Raw genomic sequence first — 24,159 nt, 5'->3', positions numbered from 1 at the left:
TCCCGATAGCTTTGCCAAGCAGACGCTTGAGCGCTGGGCATAAGTGCTCATTTACAAAAACTGGCAAAGCCGGCGAGAGGCCAAGATCAACAGAAGTGATACGCCTCTTCTTTTCCTTCTGAAGTACAGCATCGCGTTTACGGCGGTTTAGAAACTGGACGATGATGTTGCTTTCTCCAGCGATACGCGTCGGTACACGATGACACACTTCGATGTCGGAGTGCGTTATCGGTTCACCGATGATCTCACCGATTTGGGTCAGAACGGTTCCGAGTTGTTCGTTATCACATTTTGGAATGCCTTTAATCTCTAGGTTTACGTTTCGCGTGTACTGCTCGCAGAGAAGCAGCCCAGTCTGACATTCTTTCATCTCTTTCTGCAAATCTGCATTTGTTTGACGAAGGCCTTCGTTTTCTTTTTTTAATGCCACGTTTTCCTTGAGAACTTCGTCCAGTTTCTTTTTCATTAGTTCGAATTGGCCGTTCATGAAGTCCATGCTAGTCTTAACTTCACGTAAATCAGCTCGGAGGTCTCTATGAAACGAGTCTTTCAACGTTCTTACTTCTTTCTTTAAGTCCTCTTTTAACTCAGTGAACATTTTGGTGAGATCCTTTGCCATATCTTAGGTACAAAACAAAAACAGAACAAACCAGCACAATACAATATACACTATGGCAGTAGCGACAGAAGAAATGCAAAAAAAAAAAAAAACACGTCAGACAACAGGATAATGAACCAACCTGCAAATACGTGGTTCAGCGTTTAGTGCCGTGAACTGTTGGCCGTCGCTGCTGCCAAATGACGGTGGTGTCGATGGTGGTCCACTTTTACGCTACCGCTTCGATGATGTAATCGCCGCAGACCAGTAGATGCGCGAGGCGATTGGTGCGTAGCGGCAAGTGGCAGGCAGACGGATAGGCAGAGTTTCCGAGATGATGCGACGGTCCTGCACCTTGCCCGATGATACAGACGAGGCAGCAGCACAAGATATCTGCAAATACGTGGTTCAGCGTTTAGTGCCGTGGACTGTTGGCCGTCGCTGCTGCCAAATGACGGTGGTGTCGATGGTGGTCCCCTTTTACGCTACCGCTTCGATGATGTAATCGGCGCAGACCAGTAGATGCGCGAGGCGATTGGTGCGTAGCGGCAAGTGGCAGGCAGACGGATAGGCAGAGTTTCCGAGATGATGCGACGGTCCTGCACCTTGCCCGATGATACAGACGAGGCAGCAGCACAAGATATCTGCAAATACGTGGTTCAGCGTTTAGTGCCGTGGACTGTTGGCCGTCGCTGCTGCCAAATGACGGTGGTGTCGATGGTGGTCCCCTTTTACGCTACCGCTTCGATGATGTAATCGGCGCAGACCAGTAGATGCGCGAGGCGATTGGTGCGTAGCGGCAAGTGGCAGGCAGACGGATAGGCAGAGTTTCCGAGATGATGCGACGGTCCTGCACCTTGCCCGATGATACAGACGAGGCAGCAGCACAAGATATCTGCAAATACGTGGTTCAGCGTTTAGTGCCGTGGACTGTTGGCCGTCGCTGCTGCCAAATGACGGTGGTGTCGATGGTGGTCCCCTTTTACGCTACCGCTTCGATGATGTAATCGGCGCAGACCAGTAGATGCGCGAGGCGATTGGTGCGTAGCGGCAAGTGGCAGGCAGACGGATAGGCAGAGTTTCCGAGATGATGCGACGGTCATAGGTCGGCATTTCCGAACCCACTCACTCACCACCACATCACTAATTACAGCAACACCCAAAAGTCACAGCCCTTCACATCACAAAGTACATTGACGTCCAAAAGTCACAGCCTTTCACATCACAGAGTACACCGACGTCTAAAAGTCACGGCCTTTCACATCACAAAGTACACCGACGTCCAAATGTCACAGCCCTTCACATCACAGTGTACACCGATGTCTAATATTCACGGCTCTTCACATCATAAAGTACACCGACATCCAAAAGTCACGGCCATTCACATCACGGAGTTCAACCGGGCAACAAACTCATCCCCATCACGACACCTCAATCTCTGAACTCACAAAGTCATTCACCGTCACTTCACGAATCCGTCAAGTTCACGAAGTACTTCACCGTCACATCACGAATCCTATAGAGTTCATGAAGCATTCCCAATCCCATCACCGCCAGCTCTGAATTCACAAAGTCGCTCACCGTCACATCACGAATCCGACAGAGTTCATGAAGCATTCCCCATCCCATCACCGCCAACTCTGAATTCACGAAGTCGCTCACCGTCCCATCACGAGCTCATCGAGTTCAGCAAGTCGTTCCCCTCACGTCCGTGAACTGATCCCGTTCATGAAGTCGTTCGACCGGTTCGACTTCACGGCTTTTCACCGAGTCACAGCCGTTCACCGAGCCACAGCCATTCACCGAGTCACAGCCATTCACCGAGTCACCGAGGTCACGGAAAGCGGCGTCGGCTTCTGCAGCCGCGGCCACCGCCACTGCCTCCGGCTCTCAGCCATCCTCAAAGTTCTTTCACAGCGGCGCTGACGGCTCCAGATGTGTGTGTCAGTGTGTGTCTGTGTGTGTGTATGTGTGTGTGTGTGTGTGGGGGGGGGGGGGGGGTATTGGGCTGGGCCGGGCGATGCACCCTGCTCTTGTCTTGTTGTCCCGTTTCTTTTATTTTCGTTTTGTTTCGCGCTTTCTTCGTCGTGCGCTCATGCTGTGGAGAGCGAGCGGCTTCTTGACTTCCCTGCTCCGAACTTGGGAGATAGGGTGCTTGTTTCCGGGAGAGTTATAAGCCCCACGGATGCCCAGAACCAAAATGGCTGCTGTTTTGTCGGCGAGCGGTATTACAAAGGGTGGCATCACCCTAGCAAAGCGCACATGAAGGCTCCCTAGACTTCGCCTGGTTGTCGGCGTTGGGATTGCGGAGGGGACCCCACCTCAAAATCTTCTGGCCTGTCTTTTTTTTTTTTTTTTTACTTTCGTTGCGCACAATTTTTCTTTTCTTTTCTTTTCTTTTTTTTAAAGAAGGCGCTTATATTTTTGCCAACGACCGCTCGCCGAGGGGGCAAAAAGGAGAGACAGACACGAACCTGCGTGCACGATTTTTGTGAATCATCTGACTAACGTTAATACGAGTCCATATTATATGAACGAAGACGTTTTAGCGAATTACATTTTAGCGAACAGAGATCACATACGCGAGTCGACGTTTATTATAGGCATTTGTAGGGGCGGCAAACTGGGCATCCAAACAGACCGCGCCAGGTGGTCTGTTCGGAACGATAGCAAGGGGTGCTTTGCTATAGTTTGGGAAAAAAATATGAACTCAAGTTCGAGCGTCCATCGCCAAAGGTTGGCAAGCTCGAAAACAGGACGGCGGCGGCCTCCATTTTATCTATTCGGTCAAATGAACGCCGCAATTCGCTAAAATGCCATTCGATGAAACGTCGTGGGCCAGGTTTCGCTGGCTAAACCGTCGTTCAATCAGTACAAAATTGTTCTGTGTGTTTTATCTTAATAATTATGATCCATGGCAACCAGCCTATCGTTGCCTACCTCACTTTACGTCGTAAAATAGCGCGTCGATGACACTTTCATAAGAGATACCATAATAACGCAATACTTCACAACCGACCGCTGAATCACCCGTCTAATATTTTGTCACGGATTTCATCATATATATATAAAATAGACATTTTAAAACAAGAGTCATCCATTCCAAAAAATTTCAGTTGACTGGAACTACCTTCCCTCATCTGTTACCACAATTGCCACTTACTATATAAAATTGCCGTAAATAATCTATACAGCTCAGACTGAGCTCCAAAGTGTACAGCTTTGTTCTGTTCTCTCCTTACTCCCGCTCACCTCTGTAATGCCGATGGCCCTGAGGGTATGTCAGTTAAACAAATAAATAAAAAAAGTAAGTGCCTCCCCTGAAAAACCTCTTAAAGAGGCGACCTGCAGCTTGCCGAAGCAATGAAATCTGTGTTTTATTCAAACCCGTTGGTCAGAGCACACCTCATCATTAATTATACCACTCATTGGATCATTCCCCTCAAAGCAATATGTTTACTTCTGAGCGTGTTCGTGTCGCTCAACCTACTTTGAGCGAAATGCAGTCGAGATAACTAATGATGGCGGTCGACTCCACTTTTCTCAGCTTTGAACCGAAGCGAGGCGCGCTCGTTGTTTTACGCCGGGGTTTGGCTGCGCGTAGACTCGTATTATAGGTAGCGTACTGTGTTTTCGGAGTTTATTTTTGAATAGAAACGGAGCGTGTTTTTCGGAGTTTATTTTGTAGCGTAGGCTACACTGGCCGAGGCTGAGCAGTTTCGCGTGGCTTCTGGCGAGTCGTGCTGCGTATGCGCGAGGAGCAGTGACGTCAGTCCCCGATGCACGCGCCGCGCGCATGGACCCGCTCGAGATCATGGCTCGCGCTGTCCGGTTGTTCTGGGCGGCAGCTTGGTTGCTTGATACATAACACGGCGCACAGCCGGCCAAACCAACGACGGGCATCTGGCACGCCCCAGCGGAGGATTAATTTGGACCATCTGGGGATCTTTTGACGTGCAACCGAAGGCTCGGTTACACGGCGCCTCCTCCGCAATAAGAAGAGCGGAGAAGCTTAACTCATCGGATCCCGAAGTAGTCACATAATCCGTAAACCGTCTGTGTCATTGAAGCAGCAGTAAGCATGATAATCAAGCGAATCCTAGACAACCAGGAAAGCTAAGAATAACCAGCTGAACCTAAGCTTACGCTACGTATATCATGGCATAGCCGAGCTAAGCCACTGCAATTTTTTTTAGAATGAATTCGGGGTGTTTTTTGGAGCTTCCTTTAATGGTATACAAAATTCGGAGTTTGTCGGCTTCTTCGGTGGTGCGAATTAAATTTAGAAAACAGCAGTTTGTGAATTTAGTAAATCAGCCTTTTCATATGCGAGACTTCGACTGTGGTCGTAAGAGAAGCTACCTCATAAGTTGCAACTAGAAAAGATGACAAACGTAAAGCTTGTTGCAAATTCCGGGGAAATATGAAGACCTGTCGGCGTTATTACTTCTGGCAGCCCCAAATATTCGGGGTTTTTCGGATAAACCCCAATCGGCAAAAGTTTAAACAGGAAGTGTTCTTCGGATTTCATAGGGTTTATTCGAAAACGCGGAGCCCTAATTATACTGTAGTGGGCTCACGCAAAATGCGGAGCTTACTGCATTCTTAACTTGGTTAAGACTGCAGTCCGAAGCCCCGAGCGCGCACTCGCTCCCTTCCGCCGAGCATTCGCTGCCCTTGCAAGCTTGTGCTTTTCTGGTGACGCAGGTCCACGAAAACAACATGCATACAAAATCAATGAAAGACGAAGTTCCCGGGGCGCGCGGGATACGCATGCCTCGAGAGTTGAGGCACAGAGAACGTATACCAGCCCCAACAGTCGGATGCGCAGTGGTGACCCGGAGGCTAGAAACCTCGCGCTGCAGGCAGACCTTGCACTGCGGTCTTCACCGGTCACTGAATATAAGTACAATAGCGCAATGTGCTGAACGTACTTGGCACGCTACACCTATGTCGAAACCTGTGGGCGGCATGTTTCCGTATTTCGTTAAACTCCTACGCATCTGAAGCTCCGTTCGACTAAACATGAAAGGAACCGCGGCGCAAAAGGACACACACACAAGTAGAACAGCGACACGTGCACAGCGCTGTCTGTCCGCTACTTGCTTTCCCTGCGTCCTCTTGCGCCGTTTTTCCTTGTATGAACGGTCTTTGTCAAAAGTCCACAGCCCACCAAGCCGCTCCGGCCAGGCCGGTGAGGGCTCCGAACTTGCTACAAAGACTGTGAACTATGCACCGACTGGCCCACCTTCAAACTTTACCACAGTTCGACTAAACATCTGTGGGACAAAGAGTCAATCATTTGCTAAAGTCCGACGGGGCGGTGTTCGCGAGTATAATAGACTCGGAAACTTGATGGGACGCAAGTTCTTGAAGCGGGAATCTCTACGAAGCGTTTTATTAGAGGACAGGGTCTTCCAGTTTCACCCCATGGCATTGCTTTCAGTCATGATGGCACGCTGTGCGATTGATTGGGAGCTAGTGCGCCACTTTCCGCGAGAACACCAGTAATGCAGGCGGCTGCTACCTACGGAAAAAACTCTGCGAATGACAAGGACTAAAGTATCTAGACTTAAAAATGAATTTTCTAACGTTATACTCACATGACGTGACGTGAGCATGTAAAACGTGGTGCTCAGTGGCACCTCATTTCACATCATTTTTCCACTATATTTTATACACCAACTCATGTTTACAAACAAACTGGAGCGCTCGTCACCGACGCCACCGGCGCCGCGCATGCGCGATGGGGTGTGGGCAAGAAGCTCGCCGCGTCGCCGATAAACAAACCATTGAATTGCGTTGTTCTCGGCGGCGGTGTGAGTCCCCGTGCACTTTTCTGCGTTGGAATTGTTGATTCTACGTCTTCCTGGCAATGCCTGACTACTTGAGCAGCCTCAGCGAAATTACCGAGGCTCGCTACACCACAAAACTTCGCGTGAATAATGTGACATGCGGCGATTCATTCCGCGTGGACGCCGCAGAGGGTACGCTAAAGCCTGATTCGCATGATGAAATTTCGGACACAATTTTCAGTCATGACGTCGCTCGGGTTACAACAGCGTGAACCGTAGCTGAGATGTTCAACATCGATACTGAAAATCGCAAGCAGAATCGGACCAAGTGAATGAGGCATAACAAGTCGTTGATGGTCACTGGTAACAACGATCAACATCTCCTTGTATCCACTGTTGACATCGAGCCTGCTTACCAATTTTCGAAGTTAAGTATTTTGAGGCCTGCACTTACTTCTTATCGCAAGTACCGGGCCAACATTTGGTCCACGGGCCGGTGTCGTCTAAAAGAGCAGACGACGAGCAGAAGCGTTTGAAAAAGCAGATGACAGTTCGAGCGATCAGGCGGCCGTTCGATCTTGAAGACACACTGAACGTCCGCATGCAGGCGGTCCCAACAACTTGGCGGTATTCCCGCTTTCATGACGGAACAAAACATATAAATCTGATGACAACAAGTATCCGTGAATTTAACCCAAACTGCTTCCCGCCCAAGCAATCGTGGTCCGACGGCGACTGGTTTTCCATTTTCACGGCACATATCCACGTGCTCGAACGAACCGAGCACATGAAAACTGATCTTCCAACCTTTCTCGACTCTTTTAGTACAGCCCCAGTCGCAGCGTTTTGAAGAAAAGGCAAGTTTTTGTCAGGTTTTTTTTTTTTTACTACAACGCTAGAATACACGTCTCACATAGGGACTTCCGCCTTCAGCCCCAGACCGGAAGTGCGCCCGACGCGCGACCACCGCGCCGTGACGTAACAGAGATGAGTTCGTTGGTTCGTGTATAGCCAGAACATAATTTCGGCGACATATTCACCTATACATGAACTCATCTCTGTTACGTCACGGCACGGTGGTGGCGCGTCGGGCGTAACATAGATGCTCCTTAAAACAAAAACCAAAAGGCTCCTTAAAACCAAAACCGACAGACTCCACACGTAACCCGTAACAAAAAAGAACAGGTCACAACGGGTCGACAAAGGTCGTAAAAGGAAAAACCCGAACAGCGAACTTTTCCCTACACTTGGCAAGGTCAAACTTTGTACCTACAGGTTGCCTCAAGCTTGAAACACAAAAGCTTACCCCAAGCTTGAAACACAAAAGCACTAATCGCAAACGAGCGTGTTGGGGACGAATTAAGTAAGTGCTTATACTTCCTGTTTACACGTCTAAGAAACTAGGGAATTTTGTTTATTGTTCCAATAATCCCGATACTCTTCTGTCGTCTTTGTGCATGCATAGTATCGTTATTGGGTATCGTTACCGAGCACGAAAACCGTCTACAGGAACTCCCTACCGTTTATCGTTTTTCTAGTGAAATTAAAGACGACGTTGGCAAGGAGAAGCAAGCTAACTAATCTCGAAGGGAAGAGAAACAGAGGTCGTCTTCGCTCCTTCAGCTCCCCTTGATAACCGGTGATTTCTTCAAGCAGACAGAGCCAGTGAGGACGTCTTCAGTGAGCATCAAACATAGTCTTTGAAATGAATAGAGGCAGGTTCTTAATTTTGTTTTTGTTACAAAAGAAGGGTCATTTTGGAACAAGGTATGGTGGGAAATGCAAGATGGGAGGACGGGTAAACAGCTCGTTTACACTTCTAGAAGGGGAACACAGCCTGTCAGAAAAACTGGACATCGCCGGCTCATCTGACAAAAAGGTGCAATGCCAGTGTCTAAAGAGCCTGGGAAAGTAAAAGCTCTTTGAGTAAACCGACGATACGTGCCCCAGAACAGCACGGCGACGTGCATGGAAAAAGTTTAAAGGAACGCGGCAAGCCCGGTTCAATAGTTTTTCATGTTTTAAAAATAACAGGCTTATTCAGCTCTTTGCGCACCTCGTGTGTTTGTTTACCCCTCAGACGCTCTGACGTACCGCTATTTACACCTCGTTTTGACCAGTGACGGCGCGCGCTTTTTTGTCTCGTCTTCGCACGTTCTGTGCGCGCTTTTTATGTTTCCCGCTGATTGTTGTGCCATTCTTCGTATTTACTTCTTTTCAATGGGTCACGATAACGTTCGCAAGCGCGAAAGACACGTTTTGGTACCCCTACTTGCACGTCGTATAAACACTTACTTCGAATTTGACTTCGACCTCGACCGCGCACCTTGTTTTTCATTGGTAGCCTGCTTGCAACAGCAGGATGACGGTGATGACAACGCAATCGCGGTCTGCTTGTGGTCCTGTGTGATGGGCTCTCACTTCCGATCGAAGTGAAAGTTATTCGTATCGCTCCGACGCTGTTGAAAAAACTCAACAGACCTTTGAATGAGTCACTTGCTCAGGAAAATTACGAGAAGACGAATGTCTAAGCGCTTATGTAAGAAGAGTGGTCTCGATTTCGAATGGAAAAGCACTCCAGCAAAATGTGGCCGATATGGTTCGTATGCAAAACTAGCTAGCATAAAAAAAAAAAGAGATAAATTCAGAAATGGGGACGGACTATCTGTCTCCTCCCTTGGAAAAGATTTATGTCATTTTATCAAGAATCTTTGAACACTCGTACTCCGCCTTCGCGTTCGAGGCGCTGTTCACGGAGTAAGGCTAGGCTGCTTAGTGGATTGAGTTTCGCCACGTGCTCGTCGCATATTTTCTTATGGGGTCCGGCTTTTACACACAAGTATCGTGCCAGTAGCTGACGTTTGCTCAAATAAACAGAAACAAAAATCTCTTTAGTCAATATTCACGTTCAACGGAAATCGAAGAACTCTGTTCGTATTCCTAGAATTCAACATCTCAGGAATATGCACGACTGTGATGAAAACTATTATCGGCAACAGCAAGCGAAGCCCCCACCTAAACGCCTGAGAGCACGTAAAATCATCTCCGTCTGTTATTGCAACGGACATGTCCGCGCGCTTGTTAGGAAACGTGGGCGACAAACCATGATGCCAATCGGCTGTTTCCTCACATTTTTAAAATTATCATAATTCTCTGGAATATGGATGAAGCCCGTAAACTTCCGTGATTTTTCTAGAATAGCGTCAAGCCTTCCCGAAATCTTAGATGCTAAATAGCGTTTGAAAAAATCCGGAAGCGGCCGAAACAGATCAAATCCAGCGCACGCTTTTTCGTGTGGACGGATAAAAACGAGCGTATGCCGCATATTACCAGCATCATAGAATATCTCTAAGCATTATTAAGCGAGAGCGAGAAAACAAACATTGCATAGTCCAGTTAGGGTCCCACCAGTACTCGCGTAAAAGCTCTGGGAAGACGGTTTTATTTGTGTTTCCTTGAGGGGTGCGCGCACGCACGCGCTTACAAAAGACAAAAACATGGGCGCACGGACGCACGCAGATGCAATCAACGCGAAGAGAAACCCTCTCGTGGCAGAATAGCACAGTGGTAAAACGACACCTTCCCCGGCCCCCCACACACAATGACACACACACCAAAAGGTGGAGCCGCCAAGCCGCGCCGCGTAAACGGAACCCCACGGCCATGCAGGAGGCTCAAACGTCTGCCGCGCACAGACAAAGCCCCCCTAACGTTCGCTAAGCTGCACATGTACTACGCGACGCGGGTACGCACGCCCGCAGTATCGGGGCAGAGGAGCCGAGGCCCGCCAAACTCGTTGGAGTCGCCGCTGAGTCTGTGCCGGTCTAAACATCCCCCCCCCTCCCCCCCAATCCCCATTTGGGAAGCGCTGGTGCCGCTTCGTCTGCAATACACAGTCCCCTCCCCATTTCCGATTTAGCGCTTAAGCCGCGCATAGTCGCACACGCAAAATGTCACATCCTCTCTCAAAGTCCTCCAAAGCAAACGCCACCTGCAGTTGCTTCCCCCAAACGTTACCAGACCACCCCTACGAATCTCGTTCTGGGCTATAACAGAAGTTCCTTCCAAGTTTCTGCTCCGTCAGCACTCTGTGCTAACCGCCACAGCATGTTTGTGCGTATAAGGGCACCAACATGCTGCAGACACTGCCAAATGTCAAGTCGGCTATCAGTCGCGAAGAGTACGCACACGCAAGCAAATCCATACCGACATCTCCTGAGTCCTGACTCCTAGTTCACGAACTCAGTCCCCATCACATCACGAATTCAGTTCACGAATTCATTCACCATCACATCACGTATATACCAGATTCACGAAGTCCTTCACCATTGCATCACGGGTGCGTCAGAGTTCACGAGGTCACTCCCCGTCACATCACGGCTCCTTCCGAGTTCATGAAGTCACTCCCCTTCGCATCACGACTCGTTCCGCGTTCACGAAGTAACATCCCCTTCACATCACGGCTTCTTCCGAGTTCACGGAGTCACGCCCGTTCACATCACGACTCCTTCCGCGTTCACGAAGTCACATCCCCTTCACATCACGAGTTCTTTCGCGTTCACGGAGTCACGCCCATTCACATCACGACTCCTTCCGCGTTCACGAAATCACATCCCCTTCACATCACGACTTGGTCCGAGTTCACGAAGTCATTCACAGCCCTTCATCATGACGCGGTGAGCGTGAGTGAGTGTGAGTGAGCGAGTTCGTGAGTGACTTCGCCGAGGTATGGCGACGGTCCTGCACCTTGCCCGATGATACAGACGAGGCAGCAGCACAAGATATCTGCAAATACGTGGTTCAGCGTTTAGTGCCGTGAACTGTTGGCCGTCGCTGCTGCCAAATGACGGTGGTGTCGATGGTGGTCCCCTTTTACGCTACCGCTTCGATGATGTAATCGGCGCAGACCAGTAGATGCGCGAGGCGATTGGTGCGTAGCGGCAAGTGGCAGGCAGACGGATAGGCAGAGTTTCCGAGATGATGCGACGGTCCTGCACCTTGCCCGATGATACAGACGAGGCAGCAGCACAAGATATCTGCAAATACGTGGTTCAGCGTTTAGTGCCGTGAACTGTTGGCCGTCGCTGCTGCCAAATGACGGTGGTGTCGATGGTGGTCCCCTTTTACGCTACCGCTTCGATGATGTAATCGGCGCAGACCAGTAGATGCGCGAGGCGATTGGTGCGTAGCGGCAAGTGGCAGGCAGACGGATAGGCAGAGTTTCCGAGATGATGCGACGGTCCTGCACCTTGCCCGATGATACAGACGAGGCAGCAGCACAATATATCTGCAAATACGTGGTTCAGCGTTTAGTGCCGTGAACTGTTGGCCGTCGCTGCTGCCAAATGACGGTGGTGTCGATGGTGGTCCCCTTTTACGCTACCGCTTCGATGATGTAATCGGCGCAGACCAGTAGATGCGCGAGGCGATTGGTGCGTAGCGGCAAGTGGCAGGCAGACGGATAGGCAGAGTTTCCGAGATGATGCGACGGTCCTGCACCTTGCCCGATGATACAGACGAGGCAGCAGCACAAGATATCTGCAAATACGTGGTTCAGCGTTTAGTGCCGTGAACTGTTGGCCGTCGCTGCTGCCAAATGACAGTGGTGTCGATGGTGGTCCCCTTTTACGCTACCGCTTCGATGATGTAATCGGCGCAGACCAGTAGATGCGCGAGGCGATTGGTGCGTAGCGGCAAGTGGCAGGCAGACGGATAGGCAGAGTTTCCGAGATGATGCGACGGTCCTGCACCTTGCCCGATGATACAGACGAGGCAGCAGCACAATATATCTGCAAATACGTGGTTCAGCGTTTAGTGCCGTGAACTGTTGGCCGTCGCTGCTGCCAAATGACGGTGGTGTCGATGGTGGTCCCCTTTTACGCTACCGCTTCGATGATGTAATCGGCGCAGACCAGTAGATGCGCGAGGCGATTGGTGCGTAGCGGCAAGTGGCAGGCAGACGGATAGGCAGAGTTTCCGAGATGATGCGACGGTCCTGCACCTTGCCCGATGATACAGACGAGGCAGCAGCACAATATATCTGCAAATACGTGGTTCAGCGTTTAGTGCCGTGAACTGTTGGCCGTCGCTGCTGCCAAATGACGGTGGTGTCGATGGTGGTCCCCTTTTACGCTACCGCTTCGATGATGTAATCGGCGCAGACCAGTAGATGCGCGAGGCGATTGGTGCGTAGCGGCAAGTGGCAGGCAGACGGATAGGCAGAGTTTCCGAGATGATGCGACGGTCCTGCACCTTGCCCGATGATACAGACGAGGCAGCAGCACAAGATACCTGCAAATACGTGGTTCAGCGTTTAGTGCCGTGGACTGTTGGCCGTCGCTGCTGCCAAATGACGGTGGTGTCGATGGTGGTCCCCTTTTACGCTACCGCTTCGATGATGTAATCGGCGCAGACCAGTAGATGCGCGAGGCGATTGGTGCGTAGCGGCAAGTGGCAGGCAGACGGATAGGCAGAGTTTCCGAGATGATGCGACGGTCCTGCACCTTGCCCGATGATACAGACGAGGCAGCAGCACAATATATCTGCAAATACGTGGTTCAGCGTTTAGTGCCGTGAACTGTTGGCCGTCGCTGCTGCCAAATGACAGTGGTGTCGATGGTGGTCCCCTTTTACGCTACCGCTTCGATGATGTAATCGGCGCAGACCACTAGATGCGCGAGGCGATTGGTGCGTAGCGGCAAGTGGCAGGCAGACGGATAGGCAGAGTTTCCGAGATGATGCGACGGTCCTGCACCTTGCCCGATGATACAGACGAGGCAGCAGCACAATATATCTGCAAATACGTGGTTCAGCGTTTAGCGCCGTGAACTGTTGGCCGTCGCTGCTGCCAAATGACAGTGGTGTCGATGGTGGTCCCCTTTTACGCTACCGCTTCGATGATGTAATCGGCGCAGACCAGTAGATGCGCGAGGCGATTGGTGCGTAGCGGCAAGTGGCAGGCAGACGGATAGGCAGAGTTTCCGAGATGATGCGACGGTCCTGCACCTTGCCCGATGATACAGACGAGGCAGCAGCACAATATATCTGCAAATACGTGGTTCAGCGTTTAGTGCCGTGAACTGTTGGCCGTCGCTGCTGCCAAATGACAGTGGTGTCGATGGTGGTCCCCTTTTACGCTACCGCTTCGATGATGTAATCGGCGCAGACCAGTAGATGCGCGAGGCGATTGGTGCGTAGCGGCAAGTGGCAGGCAGACGGATAGGCAGAGTTTCCGAGATGATGCGACGGTCCTGCACCTTGCCCGATGATACAGACGAGGCAGCAGCACAAGATATCTGCAAATACGTGGTTCAGCGTTTAGTGCCGTGAACTATTGGCCGTCGCTGCTGCCAAATCAAAATATGGTTTTTATATTGTCTTATATACCTTATATAGTTATTTCATAGTTCTTATATGATTCTTATATGTTCTTGTATGTCTTCTATGATTCATATGTGTTTATTGGACACAAAACTTTCTCATACAAATGAGATTTTTCAGTAGGGGTGACGTCAGTGAGTTGGGTTGGTCTGTACTCCGTTTCGCAATAAGTCCGACCGCGGTCGATGCTGCGATTTCTTGGAGCTAATCAAGCAGCTAATCAGTGCTCTAACTTGAGAAACAAAAAAACGTTTTTAGGTCCATAATAACACTATAGACTTTTTTTAAATTTAAATATGAGAATGCAACGCGAGCGGTCCATCGGAAGTGTCCACTTGCGTCGCGACTCGCCTCGGCAAGAGTTGTCTCGTTTGACACTTTAGGCGAGAAACGTTAGCACGTCGCAACCTTGCTGGATCTTCGAAACCGTTTGTGACGCGCACCCCACGTAGTAGTTCAATGTCGTTCTTTATTGAAAATCGCAGTCGCGGCGATGGCGCCGACGTCGCGCTCATGGCGAACGCCAAATCGGCCGCAGCCGCGGTGGCCGCGGTCCCGAGAGCTGCCATTTTCTAGCTACGCTCGTCTTGGCTTTAGCCAGCTTCTCATGAATCACGAATCCTTTTGAAGAACGTAAAGACTCTTTGCGTTCGCACTCTATTTTCAAAGAGGGGATCGGTGACCGAGTGGGCTAGCGCACACCAGCTCGGAACACGTGGAGCGAAAGCTCGCGGTGCAGAACCCAGGGATCCTGGGAGGCGCCATATAGCTCGACCTTCCTAGACTACGGAAAAGTTTACTGGTGATAGGTGTTCAGAGCACATCGTGAGACGGTACAATGTATGCAAGAGTTTGCGAGTGCCGATACTTCGTTTCGGCTCAACTTCAGACGCAGCCGATATATGCTAGTAATGGGACCAATCAAGCAGCGTCAAAAGCGCAAGTCACTACGCCTTTTTCTGCTTATAAATGGTTCACCGATGATAGAACACCGACAGAAACACGACGAACACCATGATGGCGCGCTTCAGATGCTATCTGATTGGTTCCATCAGGTCGGAGCGTCGGCTGTGTCTAAACTTAAGGTGAAAGAAGTCTAGCGTCCAAATTGCGTCTGATCGAGGTTCTTCTTCTCAAGGGCCGGAGGGAAGCGGCCCTTCCCAAGCCAGTGCGCCCCGCACTCCCGCACTCGCCGCAAGCCCGCCGCACCAGGCGGTGCCTACGACCTCCCCGCCACGTCGTCGCCGCCAGCTGCTGTCGGTGAACGCGACGGGAGGGCCAGAGACTCTAGCGGGGTCCCCCGGAACTCGGGGCGAGCCTCGGATCAGGGCCACCATTGACCAGACCCACGTGCTTTCCTACCGGGCCACCGGGGAACCTACGTCGAGCTTCCCTCGGAACCATGATGACGTTGCAGCCACGGACACTTCTGGCGTGAGCATTTGAGACCTCCTTTTCATCTCATTTATTTTCATTTTATTACCTTAAAGGCCTCTAGAAGAGGCATTACATAAGGGGGATACATCAAAGTCACACGCTTAATAATAAAATTGAAGGAAAACACCGAATCATGGATAAAGAAAAAAAATCTCTATACAGACATCATTCAATCAACTCAGCAACCCGCTGCGTGAAATAGTTGTAGTTACTTGTAATCAGGAAGCTAGAGGGCAGAGTGTTCCAATCAGAAATGCATAGTGGTAAAGGTGAGTATTTGTAGGCATCAGTTCTGAAAAAAATGGCTTCAACTTTACAAAGATGATCGAAGAGAGAGGAAATATGATGGGCCGGGGAAATAAATATTGTAGGTGACCATGGGTTATAGTACAGTTTGTGCATTAAAGAGAGCCGGCCAATCTTTTTGTGAGTGTCGAGAGTTTGGAGAGATATGGACTCTCTTAAGGAAGAAATTTTATTCCGGGAATAACTGCGAGTAATAAAATGGGCCGCACGGTTCTGGAAAGCCTCGAGTTGGTTAATGTGGTATATTTGATATGGGTTCCATATGATCGATGCATATTCTAACTTAGTCCGTACTAACGTGGTAAAGGCTAAACGCTTGACATATCAGTTGGCGAGGTACAGATCCTTTCTTAAAAATCCAATGTTTTGTTATCTTTGGTGATGTAGTCAACGTGACACTCCCATTAGATATATTCGGAGGGGTACACTCCTAAGTATTTAAATGTGGCCAACCGTTGGAGCTCGCGAGATGAAATAGTATATAAAAAACAGACTGTACTTTTTTTTATGAAAAATTAAATTATTTTAGATTTATCCTGGTTAATCGTCATGAGCCAAGAGTCACACCAAGCTGTTAGTTTTCCTAGATCCTCTTGTAAGATTCTACAATCCTCTATGGAAGTAACTTTGCGATAGAGGACAAGGTCGTCAGCGTAGAGTCTGATGGAGGAAGATAAAGAAGAAGGAATGTCGTTTACATACGCTAAAAAAAGAAGAAGGCCAAGAACTGATATCTGAGGGGCGCTAGAGATGACGTTCAATGAAGAGGAAATGGTATTATCGACGGTTACAGATTGGGTGCGATTAGACAAGAGAGCCATAATCGAGGAAACAATATTATTTTTTCACGTTTAAATGGGAAAGTTTGGGTATTAATCTGGTATAAGAAAAATGATAAAGATTTTTTTTTAAAGTCTATGAATATTGCATGAGTTTGTTTCAAAGAGTGCATGGTTCTGTGAAGATCGTAGGCGAGTTCGAATAGTTGAGTAACACAAGATAGGTTTTTACGGAATCTATGTTGATTAGGGAAAAACAAGCTGTTACTATCCAAATGTGACATCATGTTGCTGAAAACCATGTGCTCTTAAAGTTTGCATGATACACTAGTCAGTGAGATAGGCCTGTAATTGGTTAGCTCTTTCGGATTACCTGATTTGAAGATAGGTACTACGTTCGGATTTAGCCAGTCAGATGACAGTTGAGAAAGGGCCAGGTATTGTTCAAGAATAAGGAGCAAAATTTTAGCCGATGTAGTTTCGTCAATTTCTGGCTCCTGGCTGTGATTTCATTTTCTGGCTGTGATTCCTTCACAGCCAGGAGATGATTTGAGAGGAAGGCGATAAATAACGTTCAAAATACCCCTATAGAGAGGTGAGCATCCCGCATGTCTGTTGGGCGTTCAAAACTAGGTAAGCGAAGCACTGGCAATGTTTCACGTGTAAAGATGTCACCGAAATATGTGTTAAAAGTAGAGGCAGTCACTGTGGATGGTAATAAGTGATCACAAGGGTCCGGAGTTAGGGAAGTTGGCACCGCGAGCAGTAGGATTGATAATAGACCAAAACCTTTTGAGGTTTTTGGTTAGTACTTTCCTAAGATCATCGCGGAAAAATATTTGCTTTACTAACTGTATTTCACGTTTGCATTCTTTGGAGAACGCTTGAGATCGAAGCCATATGTCGACTGTGTTTAAGGTTACAGCCCTACGGTATAAACTGCGGCGACGAACCCTGCGAGTGCGTCGTCGCAGTTTATACCCGAGGATTTCGGAGGCACAAGATTGAACGGGGTTAACCGACGCGTTTCTACACCTGACACCTGCTCGAAAGACTATGTCCACTTCTGACCTGGTCCATCCTGACCTCATCTAAGCTCGATGCATCTGGAGCACATAATAATGTACTTTTCGGCATGTGAAATACCGGAAGAAAGTTCAAACCCAAATCGTAGGAGTCCAATAGTTTTTCTGTGACATCAGCGTTGCGGATGCTCCAAGACGAGCGGATGAGGCGCTTGCGTGTGCGATAGGTTCCTCCTTAGCCAGTGAAGACGCCACTTTCTTTCTTCTCTCTGCTCCTTCCCTTTCGCGCTCGGCAAGCGGTGAAGCGATGGCGCAATTTTATTCAGCGATTCCGTCACTGCTACAAATAAAACAAACAAAAATAACTCGACGCGCACGAGTTATAAGGTGCCGATTCTCTAGACTCTCGCACCTTTTTCGAATTCGACGTCTTCAACTTACGTTTCACAGATCTTACCGATACAGTAATGACATATATGGTCGTATCAAGAATTGAGCGAGTAAGGTCGTATACAGCAATATTATATACATCTGGCCTTATTTGGTCAGATCTTGGTTTGGCCATATATGACATTTATGTAAGGATACTTATCGACTAGGATTCTCATCCCGTTGTTCTTTATCCGGACGCTCGACGTGCCCGTAGCTGGCGGGAGGCTTGAGCTCCGGTCTGACGCTCAGTGGTCAGCAACATCGGGAGACCGGTGAGAGCTCGGACTACGCGGTTCCCAGGGTGCACTTCGCCCCACTCCAGCAGGCCGGGGCCGCGGGCTGCTGGCGGACCAGCCTGCGCGCCCTCTTCTGGATGCTACTAACGCCTCTGCTCACCGTGCTCCTCTACCTGCTCTGCAACCAGGTGAGGATGGGCCACTGTGTATGGCACCTTTAGCTAAACTAACATATGCAGTGACTTTAGGCAATACCATTTAAAATGCAAAATCTGCGTTGTTCCCCCCGCCCCCCCCCCCCCCCCAAAAAAAAAAACGCAAAAAAAAAACGCCATTACTTGTGGATATACGCAGCATCCCCGAGCTTGCGGCAGCATCGTCGCTAGCAAGTCTCGTAGCGTCTCGCAAGGAGCGCGAAGCCATGCGGAGCGCGAGTTCGTCTGCTTCTTCTGCAGGGGTTGTGGTGACGTCAGAGCGCCGAGCTCTGATTGGCTCTGATTTAAGGATAGTAAATAGACCTCGAAGTAAGCCGCCTTGAGGCCTACCCGCTATCCTTCAATAACAGCCAATCAGAGCTCGGCGTTCTGACGTCACCACAACCCCTGCAGAAGAAGCAGACGAACTCGCGCTCCGCATAGCACGCGGCGACGCCAAGACGCACGCGTCTGTCGCTTTGCATTGAGCTCTGGTGAAACTCAGGCGTGCGTGTTTCCAGCTTTGGGCGGGGATTCACTGACAATGACGTAATGAGTGGGCCTTATATTCTAGGTGGTATCTCTCTAGGTGAAGCCTCCGAAGGACTAGCGCCTTTTCAGAGCGAACTGACGGCGGGCTCGATTGTCTGCCTGCTTCGGAAAATTGTCTCCTCTAACGTGTAGAGCATTAAGAGACCAAGGCACGAAATAAGACATACACGATGTGCCCTCTTCGTGTGCTGTGGTCCAGCGTGCCTTACATTTGTACCAGCTCGCCTGCGTTCTAACTGCACGTTCAGGCCTCCTTTTCGCCCTCGCGCGGCTAATGCTCACGGATAGAGAAAAGTAGAGATTTTTCAGCGTTGCCAAGAGAAAGCCGCTCTACGTAACTTACGCTCCCGGCGTAATTTGAAAACTTACGAACTCCACGGAAAAATTTTCACGTTTATTAAATATTTTGGCAAGCGGTTGAGAAAGGGTTTTTGAAATTATTGATGTGATCTTCCCATTTCCAATCAAATTAAAGACTATAAGAACATGAAAGAGCGTTTACAACTCTCTGTAATGCCGAATTAGACCCAGCTCTTGAGAAGGGGGAGGGGAGGGGACGGAGAGGAGGGTATGACCCTCTTCTTCCTCCTTACCCTCTCCCCCTCCCCTCCTCCTCGTCTTCTCCCCCTTCCCTCCTCTCCTCCTCACTCCCCTCTTCTCCATCCTCCTCTCCCTCCCTGCCTCCACCCTCGTGACGTCACTCGTGAAGGCCTCGTGAAGTGAAGGTCGTGACCTTCGTCGCGACATTCACGAGTCACCGGGACGTCACGCGTGACGTCACGTGTGACGTCATTGTAGAAAACGTTCCACGATGCAACGTGCGGGTCACGAGTGAGACCCGCGCGTTGCATCATGGGACGTTTTTCATAATACAACGCGCGGTTACGCCGACGGCGACGCCGACGCCGCTCAAGCCGGAAACGGGCGCCTAAGAGCTGGGCTCTAAAATTGACTCAAACCATGGTGAGCGTTTGTAATTTAATAGCGGACGCCTCCTCGCAGATTGGCTGACAGTGCGAATGCATTGCGTTATCGCGCGGCGATCGAGGAGAAAAACGGGTGCGAGGACGCTTGCGCACGACCAACGCTTTCGCGTCCTCTTCCCAGCTTGCATTGCAAACGCGACCCATAAATCACGTGACCGCAATCGAGCAGTTGGAAACACTCTGCAATCTAGGCACACTTTTTCTACTCGAAGCCCGTTCGGCCGCGATCCCTGACTGCCAGCATCTGCTGGCAGAGAGGGCCACCCCAGCGCTGGAGGCCAGTAAAATCCTGGGATTGGGATAAACACATTCTTTCCTCCCCCAATCTCCTTCTGAAATAAATATATTTGCCATCAACCGTACGGTTGTGACTCACGCGGATGCCCTGTATTGCCCGCAGCAACGCTGCACGATCCTGCAAGCGCCCGCGTTGCCGAAAGGCCAGGGCCCCCTGCTGCGCTGGAAGCTGTTCGTCGCCTACGCTCTGTTCCTCCTGGGCCAGGCGACGCTGCAGGCGGTTCCACTGGGGCGCGTCGTGCACGGCTTCCCGTCCAAGCTGTTCGTGGGCCACGTGACCTACAAGCACCGCCTCAACGGCAGGCACCTTTTGACAGCGTCAGCTATATTAGCTGTACTGAGCTTTTATTGGGCGAGTGCCGTGTCGCAGAAAACGAACGGAGCATGCGCGCGCTTATCGCAGTTGACTTTGGCAACGGGGAAGGGCGCCACCTGCTCTTTCTCGCCTTCGGTCGCCCGGCCACTCGGCACTCGGTCTCACCCTCCGTGTTGGGATGCAATGCATTTGACGTCCTGATTATGCTGTGCGTGAACGTGAAGCGGCACGTAGAAGAGAACGTTACCAAGCGAAGAATGGACGCGCTGGTGCGACCAAGCAATTTGTGCAGCGCGTCCGCGAGAACGTGTATAGTGTTAATTGTTCTATGGGTGATCGGTTGTCGGTGACGCCAGACCTGTGGGCCGGCTTGTTAGAAGTAGTGACTCAGTTGAGACTGCTCAAAGCAACCGCTGCCAACGCTCGGGCGCGCGAGCGTCTGAGACTCTGTTTAAGCTCGAGCGCTAGCCTTGGCAGCGCTTTCTTTGAGCAGTCTCAACTAAGACTATGCTTTCAGCAAGCCGGCCCTGGTGTCTTTGCCGGCAGCTTGCTGCAAGGCTCTTCAGTCGTCGTACCTGGGCAGTTACCTGACTGCCTTTAAGGTATGTGCTACGTGCCTACGCAGTGTTCGTGCTGCCTGATCCCAAATCTTTCCACGTCCGTCTTTCCACGCCCCACGCACAAACATGGGGAGGCCGAAGCATACGCGGGAGCACCACGCACTATCATCGAAATTTCGCACCAGCTGACGCTCTCCATTCGCATCACGCCCCATGATCGTCCGCGTAATTTTTATGCTATCCAACTGATACACTTCGGAGGAAGCACCAGTAAACATTATATCTGAGTACGCTGTTCACAGCGCATGCTCAGAACGAACTCCATCCCACTCATCTTTTGAAACGGATAATTAACCCTGGTGGTGCAAAATACGCGTTGCGGAAGTGTTCAACCTTGAACTTCTTTATCAAGCTCCAAGCCACTTCGACCAATGAGCTCGTTGGGAAACCCCCTTTTCGCAGACGATCTACTTCTCTAACAAAACTATCCTGGGTATTCAATTCTTGCTGCCACGGATTGTCATTTACTCACGAGACACCCAAAGACGGAATTATGCAATTTCTTGACCTCAAGCTCAGTTTTCTAGGTGAGCATATTTGCTGGGAGTACTCCCCTAGATCTAAGAAGGGGATACTTCCCTTTGATTTCTGCCACTCCAAGCTCGTGAAGAGAGGCATCGCGATCTCGTGCATGGAGGCTTCTCTCAGAAAGTCTTGCCTGCATAGCGCCCAGGATAGTTTTGTTAGACAAGTAGATCGTCTGCAAAAAGGGGGTTTCCCGACGAGCTGATTGGTCGAAGTGGCTGGGAGCTTGATAAAGAAGTTGAAGGGGACGCAGAAACCACCGCGCGAAAAGAGCAGCATACGGCCTGTGGTGATACCATATATGCACGCTGTCTCACATAATCTTAAGAAGGTGGCTGGGCGCTGTGATGTCCCGGTCGTATTTTCAGTGCCTAACAAAATGTCGCGATTATGCGGGAGAATCAATGACCCCCAACCGATAACAGGCCCGTGCAATACCAAGCATAGGAATAAATACACTGATTGCACAAACCGCCGTCGTTTACGAAATCCCAATGACGTGTGGTTTAAGCTATGTAGGGCAAACTGGAAGATGTATCAATGATCGGGTCCGCGAGCATGCCGCTTCAACAAGAACCACACCGTCAGGACATTTGGCTGTATACATTGCAACAGATGCACTTGCGCCCCGTCATTTGACAGCACGAAAATATTGGCGAAGTACAAAAACAAAGTGTCATGCGAGCTTCACGAGGCACTTGAGATTAGGAGTAGGGGTGAAAAATGCATTAGCGATACATCTCTGGCTCTGTCTACGGATGAGTTTGAATATTTGAAACGTGGTCTGGGCGGGGACTAACGTGACGTGTGGTATCTTACGGCTGTGCTCCCGTTGGTATATAAGTTTGTGTTTTTCCTAATAAATTCAGTTTAAGAGCTCGTCACCTGCCCATGCCAGCTAATTGGGGCTAGGCTAACCTAGGTGACGTAAAACCTAAACGGCGCACCACCACCACCACCTAATAAATTCAGTTCAGAGTGCGCCCTGTGTCGTTGTTATTCTACTCTTTGTCCCTGTTCTTTTGGCGGTTATTTCCCATGATGTACCAACTGGCCCATCTAAGCATTTTATTGCGGTTCGATAACTCTCCCGCGCAATTTTTTCGGCCCTAAAGCGCCGTTCACGCACTTGCAACCGAGTAGGACCGAGAGAGACAAGACCAGTTTTTAAGCTTCTTGCGACGGTGTAGGGCCTGCTCCGCAGCAGCGCACCCGGTCCTATGCCGTCGGAAGAGGCTTAAAACCTGTCTTGTCTCTCTCGGTCCTACTCGGTTGCAAGTGTGTGAACGGCGCTTCATCATCCGTGTTTGACAGCGGAGCTGTTAAGGGCTAGGTTCCCCAGGATCGTGTCCGTGTAGGTATGTCGACACAAACCTACCTGGACAGCTACCGCCATCTATAAGCTACGGCGGCAAGCACACAATCAGTATGGTTTCCGCCGTCGCTCGGAGATGGCGGCCACCTTTCCAGCTATAATAGAAGAATGGATATATGTTGGGCGCGTTGGTGGGAATTCATCGTATAGGAAACAGCGCGAAAAAAAGACGACTGCAAAGAAGATGCGCACAGTGTATCGAGTACAGCTCCGCTGGTATTCCTTCTTCAGGGCAGTAAAAAGGCTGAACGTTTTTCTCACCCCAGCCTTGTGCCTGTTTCACGAGTGGTAACTTTACGCACTGCTGCAGTTCCCACGTGCTCAAAGTCTTTATTTATTGGTTTTTGATGACGCCCAGCTAATTTCTAATTTAAACCATCTGTCTACTTTCACTTATTCCAAAGTTAGTTAAATTTTTATAGATTAATTTACTTATTGTGACGATTAGCCTTCTATATTATATCCCCTTTGGCCATAAAACACACCTGCACAAACCGTATTAATATACCTTTCACGTTGTTTGTTTTTGACAACTTTGTTAAGCTTAAAGAGAAACACCTTGTGTATTAGAGGAGTAAGCACCATCAAAGCGAAGTAACGTCACGTGAAAGTCATACTTAGCTAGTATTCGCTGGCGCCGAAGCTTGCTGCCAAGTTCGCCGCAAGCATTCTGTATACTGCTCTTTTGGCAGATGATAGACAGAGCTTGCTCTGGGCATGCTGCGCTGTGGAAAACACACCTAGAAGGTATGGCACCTAGGGAACGCAGAGCAATAACAATACCTTGAACGGGCGGGCTGAGTATTTCTAAAGAAAAAAGACCGTATAGGTCCGTTCACATGTTTACGCTGGACCGCGATCATGGGCGGTAGCGTGTGCCAGGCACCTGGATGCCGACAAAAGTTTCCTTAGCACTACTAAGACAACATGTGCCTTTGCAATAGCTCCAAAACAAGGAGGTTTTGAATAGATCCCGAACCTCCCTCGATCTCGACGGGTGGTCCGAGACGCGGTCGCGTAGTGTAACGACTGTGTCCGTGTCCCCTAAGACGATTCCGGTGCGCGTGTGTTGTTCAGGCTGGGTGAACCTGGTGGGCACCGCCATGGTGTTCGGAGTGCTCCTCTACTGGCGCTTCCCCATGACGATACCGTACCGGTACAGCCTGCACCTCCTCCTGACGGCGCTGGCCACGTCGGCGGTCCTCTCGGCGCTGCTCTACGTCAAGGGGCGGACGGCGCGGCGCGACCACCGTCACCCTGCCGGCAACACCGGTGCGCCTCCTTCTCGCCTCTTACGAGCACTTTT

The 24,159-nt window shown here is 50.0% G+C and overlaps 1 protein-coding gene across 1 annotated transcript in view; it reads left to right on the top strand.

Moving 5' to 3' along the window:
• LOC8029595 (delta(14)-sterol reductase TM7SF2) overlaps positions 1-24,159 on the top strand; it is an 86,154-nt gene that overhangs the window by 24,739 nt on the left and 37,256 nt on the right. The window contains exons 3-5 of the mRNA XM_042290822.1: positions 18,053-18,176; positions 20,121-20,316; positions 23,931-24,125. Coding sequence (XP_042146756.1) covers positions 18,053-18,176; positions 20,121-20,316; positions 23,931-24,125 — 515 coding nt within the window. The remainder of the gene's footprint in view (positions 1-18,052; positions 18,177-20,120; positions 20,317-23,930; positions 24,126-24,159) is intronic.

This window comes from Ixodes scapularis, unplaced genomic scaffold, assembly GCF_016920785.2.
Source record: "Ixodes scapularis isolate PalLabHiFi unplaced genomic scaffold, ASM1692078v2 PGA_scaffold0__279_contigs__length_252992795, whole genome shotgun sequence".
Lineage (NCBI taxonomy): Eukaryota > Metazoa > Arthropoda > Arachnida > Ixodida > Ixodidae > Ixodes > Ixodes scapularis.
This window is presented reverse-complemented; position numbering and strand designations above follow the sequence as displayed.